Raw genomic sequence first — 12802 nt, 5'->3', positions numbered from 1 at the left:
TCTTACAACGGGTTCGTTTTCTTCGTGACTTAAGAATACGAACGACACTTTACCAGACGTAGCTCCGTTCGTGAGGCTAACGTAGAGAAGCAGATGCAGCATGATAAATTTTGGAAGTTTGATGATTAGGAGTCTGTAGATGCTGCCATGTCCAGTTCGGAGATTTGTGAGAGGCTAGGGGAACAGGGATGGGAAAAGGAGTTGCTTTGTGGGAAAGAGGGACGGGAAAGGAGGTTGATTTGGGGGAAGAGGGATGGGAAAAGAGGTTGGTTTGGGGGTTGATTTGGAGGGAAGATGGATGGGAAAAGAGGTTGATTTGGGGGGAAGGGGGATGTGAAAAGGGGTTGATTTACGGGAAGGATGGGAAAAGGGGTTGATTTGGTCGAGTGTAGGACAGCCATCTAAGTATTCATCTGACAGGTAAAAAAAAAATGGGTGTTCATGAGGCAGGGGTCTGAGAATTGCAGTTCCCCTCCCCTCCCACCCAAGTGTCCTCCCAAACTTCAACCTACAACAGTTTAAGTCCAACTGTTTCAGATTTTTTTTTTTTTTTTAATGGAGGACACCTGTAATCTGGTGTATGGATTATTTTGTATATTTGTGTCACCATCCTCTGTTCATCTGTAAAAAAAAAATTTGTAAGTTAGAGCTCGTGCCAATAGAATAAAAGAATCGGTAACCAGGGAAAGACGACACCAGTTTGGGAAGATTTGCTGAAATTAAATAATCCTTGATGATTGATTACTGTAGGCTACTTGAAATAAGAGCTTACTATTTAACTGCAGAATTTCGGATATTGTAGGTGAACTTGTGTTATTATTTTCTGTTTCAAGTAGTGAGTCTTTGTTTTGACATGTTTCAAGAGTTTTTGCCATTTGTTTATGTGTAATTAAGGGTATCATTTTATTGTAATTTACCCATATGAAGTCTATATATATTTCATTTGTGCCACTGAAGTAAAAAAGCTAAACTTCCTTTACTTTCTGTCGTGTGTTTCAAGTACCATGCAATATACTGTGGGTCTGCCTTTCCCTTCGATACATAAGGTTTGATAATACGGCTCTGTAACTGATCATTACATCATGCTGCTAGCCATGAAGAAGTGCTGTGGAAAGAATGTAAAGCCGTAGTGTTCATATTCTGCCTCTGAGCTCTCAGCTACGGGAAATAAACTGCAAAAGACCAAATCTCCGCCTGGTTAGAAGGAACGAACTGTAGGTGACTTTGCCAGGAGTGACATGCTTCAAGATATTTACGGCCGATTCTCTGTCGTATTTTTTTTTTTTTTTTTTTTTTTTTTTGAGGGGGAAGGGGGGGAAACTAGAGACATGGGTGATTCTGCAGTTACCTTTCCCTGCCCCTGCAGCTAAAGCAAATAATACAAGCCTCCGATAATTTTCCTTAAGAGTGTAACAGGTAATTTGGTTTCAGAACAAGAGATGTGGGAGTTTCCCAACTGGAGGAGTTTACCCATAATCATCATCACCAGTATGGTTGCTATTGCTGATCCCTGGTCTGTCCGGGCGAACAAACCCGTCGACAACAGGAAAACAACTGCATCTGTGGAGACGTCTTACAAGTAGAGTACGGTACACATCAACGGTACAGGGTGCACAGCGCCTCGCCAGGGTCGGACGAGAGTCCTCCACGACGAGATGCAGGGAAACGTGAGGTTTGGTTTCTGGGTTGGAAATGCAGCTGCTTCACCCAGGGTACACAGTACCACCACATGTAGGCTCCTTGTAACAGACGTGACCAAAAACATTACCTACCCTCAACGAAGGCGGTAATATATATATATATATATATATATATATATATATATATATATATATATATATATATATATATATATTATTTTCCTTAGCGAGTTGTTCCTGTTTATTTTTTTTTTCCACTTCACGTTTCTGATTGAAAGACTGACTAAGAGGGTGTATGTAGGTAAGGTGGAGGGAGGGAGAGGGAGAGGTAGACCGAGGATGAGGTGGAGGGATGGAGTTGAGAGGTATATGAGGGAGGGGGGGGTGAGTTGGGGGGAGGGTAGTCAAATGGTGGGTGACAGAGCGACTTGGAGGCGTTTTGTCTGCGGCCACCCTTTGCGGGATTAGGGCGTCGGGCTATAGATAGATAGACGTTTGTGATTGTGTGTGTGCGTTTTCGGTTTCCGACTCCATGTATGGATTTCTATCTATTCCTTTTTTTTTTTTTTTTTAATATAATTTCCTACCAATTCAAAGTTACGACTGAATACTCTTTTATAAGTTATTTCAAGTGCTTAGCGGTCCTATCGGGAGTATAGGGTATGGGTGTCAGTTATTAATTAGAACGCCATTTAGGTTCAGATTAAACGAAAACCATGGTAATGGGGGTGCCTACCATCCATTCACTCGATGTAGCGCTTGTAGACTTAGCCACATGGTTTCCTGTATTGCTAGAAAGCCCCTGTAAATAATGAGTGGTAACCATGCTGCCACAAATGAGCGCCAGGTTGTTTAGTAGGTTAAGGCGCTTCAAAAGACTGCCCATGAGGAATTAAATAAGAAGGTAGCAAGGCTTTATTGAGAGAGAGAGAGAGAGAGAGAGAGAGCGGAGGCAAATACAACAGTGGTAATTACATGACTGAAATCGGTAACATCCCTAAGTGTAAACCGTCCGGTCGTCAGGTAAAAAATATAAGGTCTTTAAATGATTGTGTGGACTTTTCAAATGTGTTAAACTGGATTATAATGAAATATAGGGATAATTCATATAGTACATTTATGCAATATGTTCCGTTGCATATCGAGCCCGGATAGCTCAGTCGGTAGAGCGTTAGGCTTTTAACCTAACGGTCCAGGGTTCGAGTCCCTGTTCGGGCGTGTCTTTTTATTACTGATATCTGTAGACTTTGCATGTGGGAAGTTTTGCCTTACACCAGTAAAGATAAGGAAACTTGTCGTTATGTTAAAAAAATGAATAACTGAATAAAATGTAATGTAATTGCTGGCTTCCTTGTGCACACGATTTTCTTAGATATATACTGTAGATATTGCTCTGACTAAAATGGTAAAAATACACCGTGAAATGTTTGGAATATATCGATGATGTTTGCCACAAATATTACGATACCCTATAACTGCTTATGCGTGATAATGCTAGATTAGGAGGCTGAGTGAGAATATTTCTTGTTTTTGGTTGTCATTAGTTGCCTGAATTAAATATTATCATGAACATAGTCTCAAGAGAGGTAGTTGTTAATGCTAAGCTTATTTATTTTCATTATACATGTAGGGAAGTAGTGCAATTTGCAGTAATATTGCGGTCAAATTCTGCAACCGGCAAGGGGTTAAGAGTGAGGCGGCCCTGTGGCGCAATGGTAGCGCGTCTGACTCCAGATCAGAAGGCTGGGTGTTCGAGTCACTCCAGGGTCACGGTTGTTTTATACAGAGGTTTTATAATAATTTGATAAAGCTGCAGAACACATCCATATTCGTATTTGTTTTTAGGATGTTCCGTTTATCTTTCTCCTTTTATATTATTTATATGCCGGTAGATCGCAGTATTTTTTTTTGATTGTATGCTGATCGGTGGGATGGATGGTCCAGTAATATTTCTTCTTCTTTAGAGTTTTACCCCTAAGTGAATAGGGGACCAGGCCGTCTGTTAACTCGGTCGCCAGTATTGTTTTTTTTTTTTTTAGTCATTATTCAACTTCATATACAGTATCTACTGAACACTTTCATATTACAGGTATCCTTTAGGGATTAGATATATCTAGTTTCACTACAGGGGTGCCCTCTTTACCCAAAGAAAATCGTGTTGAGGTAGTAATACTTGAAAGTAAGAGTACGTCATAGGAGGGAAGTTTACTCAATATCGTGGTCAAGTCTCTCTCTCCAAAAATTTAGGATAGTGCCCTGTAATTATTGTTGTCCGTCTGAAACTCATTTATTAGATGAAATTACTGATGACCTTAAGGATGAAACTAGTGTCGTCAACTCAGAGATATGTAATAAGACATATTGCATTTAAATGATTAGTTTGCATTAACCTCAGAATCTTGCAACATAGCTCAGTGACTCCTGGTGGTGCATGTAGTGTGTGTCGTTTGGTATGGTAAACTTCAGTCCCTTCCTTAAACACAGTGACAACAAAGTTCAGTTGATAATCACAAAACGGTCACAGTTAAACACAGTAGGCCTATTCATATTATTTTATAGTATCTTGTTCACCACCCACCTACTCAGTGTAATATAACTAAGGTGACTTTACGGTGGGTACCCCCAGGAGAAGGGGGGGAAGAACACTTTCCCAGTATCCTTGCTTGTCGTAAGAAGCGACTAAAAGGGGCTTTGTCTCCAGTCTTTCCCTCCTTATTGTTTTCATCTCTTCTGCTCATACTCTTCTTGAGATATCCATAATTCATCTGGCGTATATTTCCCTCTCCTCGTGTCAGCCTGGACATTTGGATTTATGGTATGGATATTTTAAGGACATCCCATTACGTCGACCCTGCTTTCCGTACTGGAAGGGTCAAGTCCGCCGACTCTGTCAACGCCGACCTTGCCAACACTGATTATTTTAACGCTGACTCTGCCAACGCTGATACTCAACGTTGACACTTCCATCACTGACTCGACGTTGTCTGTCAACGCCGACTCTGCCAACACTAACCGTCGATGCCAACTCTGCCACGGCCGTTTCCATCATTTCTGCCGACGCCATATTTATCAACGCCGACTTAGTGCCATGTTGCCATTTCCTGGTTCGGTGCTGTTCTTTATTATTCCATTCCTTCCTTTGCAGTGGGTGACAGGACAAATTATTTCTTGCTAACCATGGAACAATGTGTATCCAAATGACGTCCGGTGCTCTAGTGGGGCAAAGAGCTGCGATCGGATGGGGCCGGGAAAGGTGTGCATCCGGATGGTTGGGGTTTGTAGCTCCCGTAATGCTGCTCAGGGACGAATGAGGCTGGTCACTCTCCTTAAATCTTGAGACCCCATGCGTACTTTTTATATCATTCTCTATTCACACGATTTTACTCAGCTTAGTGGGAACTTTTTGACCTGGAAGGGTTAAATATCTTTTTTTTTTAATGCAAGGAAGAAGGAACCAAAGGCCAGGAGCCCGCAAACCGTTCCTTCCAAGAAAAAAAAAATACAAAAGAGAGCCAAATTGAAGATCAGTTCATTTCGAGATGCCTGGACACACTGCGTTTGAAAGACTGGAGATCATAGGAAGTAGGAAATACAGACAGAGGGAGACAGTTCCAGAGTTGACCCCTTTCTATAAGCGAGTCCTGTAAACTGAATAAAATCGTCTGACACAAGCAAAGGAAAAAGAATAACTACGGACTGAAGATGTTAAATTTGGGGGAAAGAACACGGAATCAATGTATGTGCCAGTTTTATTTCTGAGACATATTGTACAGATTACCGTAGAGAGAGAGAGAGAGAGAGAGAGAGTACTGGAAGAACTGTTGTTAAATATGCAGAGAGAGAGAGAGAGAGAGAGATTTGGAAGAACCGTTAAATATGCAGAGAGGGAGAGAGAGTACTGGAAGAACTGTTGTTAAATATGCAGAGAGAGAGAGAGAGAGAGTATTGGAAGAACTGTTGTAATATGCAGAGAGAGAGAGAGAGAGAGAGATTTGGAAGAGCTGTTGTTAAATATGCAGAGAGAGAGAGAGAGAGAGAGAGAGATTAAGATAACTTATAAAGATGAGACAGCTTTACACCCGGAGCTATACTTATATCCTTAAATAATTCGTCTGTCGCTAAAATATCTGAGGGGATGGTGGTAGTTGTGGTAGTGGTGATGGTGGTAGTTGTGGTGGTAGTGATGGTAGTGGTAGTAGCTGCTAAAACAACTCGGCTAAGTGTATTAACATTTGGTCCCTTTAAATAACTACCAATGGATTGTGTGAAATGGTGACCGGGTGATTGTGGTAGTTGTGGTGGTGGTTGTGGTAGCGTGAGATATAGTTGTGGTTGTGGTGGTTGGTGTGGTTGGAGTTGCGATTGATGTGATGGTTGTGTTGTTGGTTGTGGTAAGGTTATGTATGGCTGCTGTGTGTGGTATGGTGGTTGTTGCGGTAGGGTGTGTTGTGATGGTTGTGTTGTTGGTTGTGGTAAGGTTATGTATGGTTGCTGTGTGTGGTATGCTGGTTGTTGGGGTAGGGTGTGGTGTGGTAGTGTGGTGTGGTGCGGTGGGTGAGTGGTATCGACCGCGACAGGAGGAAGAGGAGGGTGGAGAGGGGGTAGTGTGGAGGAAGCTAACAGTTGCCGAAGAAAGGTCAGCTCCCCTAGTAGAGAGGTCCGCTCCTGCTCCCCTGCCCTCACCAACCCTGCCAGCTCACCACTCTGTCGGGAAGGAGAGAGAGAAGAGCGTTAACCCATTTTCCTGCGTTTTTAGATACGGGAGCATCTCTGGCTCCGGCCCTGTCCGTCAGCTTATCATTAACATTTTTCGTAAGTGGTGCTTCGTTCCCGTAGATTTTTGCGACTTTAACCCCTTGACGCTCTTTTGGGTAACATTTTTCGTAACAAGTGCTTCATTCCCGTAGACTTTTGCGACTTTGACATTTATTTATTTATTTATTTTTTACTACATATTTGCCATTACCAGACGATTTTATTCAGTTTATGGAAGACTTCTTAAGGGGTTTGGTAAAAGATGTTCAGTTGCCTTGAAGTTTTGTTCGTCTTCCTTCCCATCAGATGCTCATAATTTTAAATATGTTTTGGAAGTTGAAAGTAACAGTTAACTAAATATAACTGTCTAATTAGCCCAGTTGATTATAGTGGTTTGGCCATGTGGAGAGGATGGAGAGTGAGAGACTGCCGAGGAGAGTGTATGAGAGTGAGGTGGAGGGGAGGAGAGGGAGGGGGAGGCCAAGGATGAGATGCAGGGATGGAGTGGAGAGGTATATGAGAGAGGGGGGTGTAAGCTGGGAGCAGGGCAATGAAATGGCGGGGGACAGGGCGACATGGAGGCGATTTGTTTGTGGCCACCCGTTACCATTAAGGCGTCTGACAATAGATAGATAGATAGATAGATTATAGTGACCACATGCAACTTTTCACAGGCTAATATAAATGTTCTGGGTTTCTAAGGGTCGGGTGGGGGAACAGAACTTTTGTAGGGGACTGTACCTGGCTCTCCCAGTGCAAAATATCTATCGTGAGCTGAATAAAACCGTCAGAAGATGCCATGAATAATAAGCAGACATCACCGGGCTCAGTGGGTTAATGAAGCAACAGATTAGGGCCTCGTAGTTCCCATATCAATCTTAACACCTTTTTCTTAAGTACCCCTTGCAGTACGACCTTATTTATTTTAAGTAAACCTTTTTACACCATGCAGTTTCCAAGTTAGCCCCTTTAGGAGTGTCCAGTTCTTAGGAAATCCCGTTAGAGCCATGCATTTTTTTATTTATATTTTTTCCCTTTGTATACTCACCGCCAGGTAACATGTCTCTTTAGCCCTACCCCCTCACCCACCATCCAGAGAGCGGGAGGCCATATACTTGAGGCAGGAGGTGGGATTCTCAGGTATTTATGATAAACTCCTTGTCGTAACCATGATTTACTTTGGCGGGAAGAACTGGAGACATGGGAAGTTTGTTGCTGTCTTCTTTCTCAAACCTTCCATCCAAAACAGGTAATATCTATGACAGTTTTTCTCAAGCAGGAATTGTTTTTGACGTACCGCATGATGGAGAAAACTCTAATGTCGTTGCCCATCCTGTGAAAGCTCATATACGACAGGAATTCCATCGTAAACACCTTCAAGAATTCCACCCCAGGCTTTCAGGAAGGGGGCGGGGCCTAAAAGACAAGTTTGACTGACGCGGGTATAGTAAGAGGCATTTGAGAGGCTCACCCGTTTAGTATGGTTTAATTGCACTTCATCATTTATAAGCCGACTCTTGCTATTTCTATTTCTATGGAGAGAGAGAGAGAGAGAGAGAGAGAGAGAGAGAGAGAGAGAGAGAGAGAGAGAGTATTGGAAGAACTGTTGCTAAATATGCAGAGAGAGAGAGAGAGAGAGAGAGAGAGAGAATTTTCAGTTTAGGTCTACTAATTTATCATTCTGTTTTCATAATTATTTTTGTTATTATCTTCTCGCTGTGTAACCCGTAATATCAGTTTCATTCTAATCAGTGATCATTTTACTTTATCATGTCTGTCTAACCTATAATATGTGCATCAGATTAATTAGAATAGCTGATCATATTACGCTTGTTATTCTGTAATTAACTTCCCTCTTTTTAACCCGTCATCTTATTTTAATTCGAATCAACAATCATTTTACTCTAGTTATCCTGTTATATTCCTCTGTCTTATTTTGTAATTATCTTCTCTCTTTCTATACCCAATCGATACGTGCTTCTCGATTAGGCCAAAGTTGAACACGCTAGGGTTGGAGGGGGGGGAGGGTATCGCAGACTTAAATACGATTACATTAGCTACCAGGTCATTGTTAAAAACCCTTCGCCGCTCTGTCTACCCTTGCGTATACATTTAGATCAATAACAGACGATTTTCCTTAGCTGAGAGGGGCCTTAAGAGTCAGAGCTTAAACCGTACCTCCCTCAGTCATTACCCTGCTTCAGACACATTAAGGTACATTGTTCAGGACAGTTCCAGACGATTTTGTACAGCTGGGAAGTACTAGCAGTCGAAAAGTTGCGGGGAAAAAAATGTATATAAGTGATTATTTGTGGACACAGTAAAGTTATTTGTATTCAGGGTAGCAGCAGAGGACCCACAAAGTTAACCCGTTCACTGCGATGATGTGTTTGATTTTTTCACCTATACTTATCCAGATTATCGTCCTTTTGTTGTTCATTTCACGTAGATCAGTGGCATGGAAAGACAGTGCTCTGGTTCCACATCCTTTCCATAGCACTTTGTGACAAGCATAATACGGTAGTGTTAATCTGTTTCTACATCTCAGCACTAGAAATGGAGAGATGGCAATTTTGGGCTAAAAGTAAAAATAGTATAGTGTTTTCTCGCCGCTACCAGAGAATTAACCCCTTCAGTCCGATGCTTTATTATTGTATTCTTCTTTTTCAGACGATTTTATTCATCTTGAGGGAGATCTGCGTTAGTGAAAGGGGTTCGTGAAAGTCATATCCAACCCCTCTGCCTCTAAGAAATTTCGAAACTGGGCCAGTTCGTGTGAGGATAACAGGAGCAGAATAAAAAAGATAGTAATGGGATTGTAAGGGTTAAATTCAGACCAGGAGAGCCCCATGGTTGTGAAGGGATCAATATAAGCTGTATGCAGGGGCGGAACCAGGATTTTTGCTGGACATCCACGTGTTCTGTAAGAGTTAAGGATGTACTATTGCTCGGCGGCTTTTATCATGCATCTTGACTGTGGTATTGTCTTATATATGGTTTCTATAAGTTTATCTTGAAATATACTTTAATGAATAAGTTGGAAAAAAAAATAATAAATAGCTTCGTGAAAGGTCGCAAGTTCTGTCTTTAAGCAGGCGACTGTGTACATTTTAGTTATACTTTCCCAGTCTCAGATTTCAAAACATGCACTTCTTATAAGCTTCATTAGCCAGAGGCCGTGTCCACTCCAGATGCTTGCTGATGTGGGAGGTTGTGAGCCAGGATTTCAAGGGTTACGGTGATGTAGAACTCCAGCCCGCGCCAGCAAGTATTTGGTATGGACGTGACCAGAAACATGATTTTATTGTGGAAGCCTGAAAGAAAAGGGAAAGATGATTACCTCCGAGAAAGATCATCAATTCTGTCCCCCAGCAAGTGACTGTACTTATCCACTGAATCCAGTCGAGTGTACACCGCCCAAAACATCAGCTGGTACTTGAGGCAGTTCTCGCAGGGCTGGGTACTTCGCTGCGTCAGGCGGTCCAGTCTGCTACCCTGGCGTCCTAGGTCCGTTTCCAGGCTGTCCATCGCGCCCCCTAGGATTTCCAGAATCTTCGTGAGCGCAGCGCATTTAGAGCAGTCGGGGTCTGGGTAGTCCTCGGTGTTGTCTTGAGGAGTCGAGTTGTCCGCCTTAACGAGGGCTCTTGAAGGGTCTGAGTCCTTTTCGTTGTCCTCGAGGTCTTGTTTTTCATCAGTGTTCTCGTCTTCACTAGCCACTCCTTCGGCCTCCATTTCCTCGCCATGTTCTTCCTTGTCGCCTTCTCCATCTTGGTTTACATTTTCTTCAGTGTTTTCTTCATCCTCTGTGTCTGGGTGTTCATCCGCCTTTTTTTCCTTCTCCTCATTGTCCTGATCTTCCTTGTCGCCATCTTTGCCTTTGCCATTTTCTTCTTGCCTGTGCTCCTCATCATCTTTATTTACATCTTTTGCTTTTTTGGCTTTTTCCTCCTCGTCTTGACTTCTTTCGCTTTCCTTTTCATCTTCCTTCTTGTCGTCTTCACCGATGTTTGTATCTTTGAATTTCCTGTCGTCATCTGTATTTCCTGGTGTTTCCTTTTCTTCCTCGTGTTTCTTCTTATTCTCGCTTTGCTTATCATTACCATCTTTTTCTTTTCCCCCACAGTTCTCTTCATCTTCGTTTTCCGCATCTTCATTTTCTTTACCAACATATTCTGATGTTTTCTCTTTTTCTTCGTCGGGTTGGTTTCTGTTCTCCCTTTCCTCACCATCACCCTTTTCCTCTTGGTCCTCTGAATCCTTAACACCCCCAGCCACGAATTCCTTTTCTCTATCCACATCATGATCTTCCACTGACTCTTTCGGCTCACCTTCATTTTTACGAGCTGGAGGGTCGGGTGGAATGGGATCGATGGAGTCCTTTGTTGCTTCTGGCTCCCCTTTGTCACTTGTTGCAGGGACGGTCGGGTAGTCGGCTTGGCGTACGTCACTTGTTGCCGTTGTGGCGGTTATGGCGGGTGACAATGCTGCCAAACCTCGCGTCACGTCCTCCAGTTTCGCCCTGCCAACAGACCAACAATTACCAACATTACCAACATTTACCTTCTGCTGTGCCTGCGCCGCCTGCCCCTCCGTCTGCTTCAGCCTCTCCACAGCCTGCTGGTACAGGCCTCCATGCACCCTAGCCTGCTCCTCCTGCCGACATATTTGCTCCTGGGCTTCACGTAATTCTTCTCGGATATGGGCGGTCTTTTCTTCGTCTTGTGCTCGTCTCTTCCTGTAGTCCACACAGCAAATAAGAGCTTACTTTTCCCATACTGTGATCGGTCGTGACATTATTTATGACAATATTTGTATACATTTTATGCCCCTTCCCCCCCAAAAAAAGGCTATTTCGTTTACACACACACACACACACACACACACACACACACACACACACACACACACACACACACACACACACACACACACTGATAATTATAGCCAGTTAGGATTTATAGTCAGGAAAACAGTATTAGACGAGACTAGGTAAAAGATACAACCCATTCACACGACATAAATGTGAACTAAGTAAGGGATAAACAAGACGAAAGAACTGAGGCTGTAGAAGCGTGTCCTTACTTATATTCCTGGTTATCCTGTGTTAGTTGCTGCCTCAGTGCCTCCACCTCCTGCCTAAGGGCCTCCACCGCTGCATTACTCCCGCTGGCCGCCTCCTTCAGTCCCTCCACCTCACCCTCTGTGGCAGGAGGGAGGGTTGCTTAGCCGAGGCAGAGTTGTGGGCAGGCAGGTTAGGTTAGGTTTGGCTAGGTTAGGAGAGGTGTAGTGTAGGCAGATTAGGTTAGTTTGGGTTAGATTTTGTGTTTGAATGAGGGTAGTTTGATATGTTTAGGATTAATTTGGTTACCTAACGTTGGATTAGGGTAAAAGATAAGTCAAGTTGGACTGGGATAAGTTAGGTTTGGTTGTATTAGGTGTAGATGGAGCAAGTTAGGTTAATTAGCAGAGTTTGGACTGGTTGTGTTTTTTTCAAGTTACAAGAGGTTAGATTGGGTTATGGTGGTTTGATTGAGGAGGGTTAGTTAGATTTTCATTCGCGTGCCAGAATAACACAAGACAGAGATCCACTGAAGGCAGTTTGATGGAGGTCGTAAATTAGGCTAACTTTAGAATGGCCTTGGGTTGGTTCAGGCTGATTGACCCTTTCATGGTTGGGACAGTTCTGGTACTTTATTCCAGTAACGCCAGACGATTTTATTCAGCTGAGTGAGTCATAGGAGCCTGAGAGTATTAGCCCCTTAATGAGGTGAAGTAGTCTATTGTTTTATTATTATTTTCAGAGACTAATTTTCAACACAGGTGAGATTTTTCGAACAGGTGGGGTTGGGTAGGATCTTCATTAACCCCTTGACTGCGAGATATGTTTGTAGTCATATCTAATCGACTGGAGGTTGTCTGATTGGAATGAAACAGACACTGTACTGCATTGTCGTGGTGGTCTTAGGCTTATCTGAGCATCAACCCAGTGGACTGCAGGCTGAAACTGTCCTACTGCTGTCCACTATCCTCGTTCTGGGGATTAGGGAGGGAGTTGGGGGACGTCTAGTAAAAGGGGGCAGAGGAACCGACCAGTATTATCGGTGCCATCGCGTGAAGGCGTCTCTATAACATCATTCAAGGTGGATATTGGTTTTAGTCACCCCATGAAACCCTTGGAAATGAAGCCTTTTTTCTCTTTCTTTTTTTTACAAGATGAACAGAGGAAGGAAAAAGATAAATATAGGAAAAAAAAAATAGCTACGCTGGATTACAGGTGTCCTTCTGCATTAATATGTGTAAATTTGTAGATGTGAATTTTAGGTAAATGTGTGACGATAGATAGACAGATAGATAAATAGATAGAGATAGATAGAGGGCTAGACTGATAGACAAAAAGATACGCCGAT

The 12802-nt window shown here is 42.9% G+C and overlaps 1 protein-coding gene and 2 non-coding genes across 3 annotated transcripts in view; 2 read left to right on the top strand and 1 right to left on the bottom strand.

The window, feature by feature from the left end:
* The first annotated feature begins 2785 nt into the window (after positions 1–2785).
* TRNAK-UUU (transfer RNA lysine (anticodon UUU)) lies at positions 2786–2858 on the top strand. The gene has a single exon. It is a non-coding gene; the product is annotated as a tRNA-Lys (tRNA).
* A 480-nt stretch (positions 2859–3338) lies between these two features.
* Positions 3339–3410, top strand: TRNAW-CCA (transfer RNA tryptophan (anticodon CCA)). Its single transcript has one exon. It is a non-coding gene; the product is annotated as a tRNA-Trp (tRNA).
* Positions 3411–9731: 6321 nt separating this feature from the next.
* Positions 9732–12802, bottom strand: part of LOC145397604 (uncharacterized) — a 20269-nt gene continuing 17198 nt past the window's right edge. The window contains exons 10-11 of the mRNA XM_080270645.1: positions 11478–11595; positions 9732–10914 (exon numbers count right to left, since the gene is read on the bottom strand). Of these exons, the coding sequence (XP_080126771.1) occupies positions 9732–10914; positions 11478–11595 (1301 nt within the window). The remainder of the gene's footprint in view (positions 10915–11477; positions 11596–12802) is intronic.

This window comes from Coenobita brevimanus, chromosome 42 (assembly GCF_032717465.1).
Source record: "Coenobita brevimanus isolate Jiangsu-jjx chromosome 42, ASM3271746v2, whole genome shotgun sequence".
Classification (NCBI taxonomy): domain Eukaryota; kingdom Metazoa; phylum Arthropoda; class Malacostraca; order Decapoda; family Coenobitidae; genus Coenobita; species Coenobita brevimanus.
Note: the sequence above shows the minus strand (reverse complement) of the source record. Positions and strands in the feature narration are given on the sequence as shown.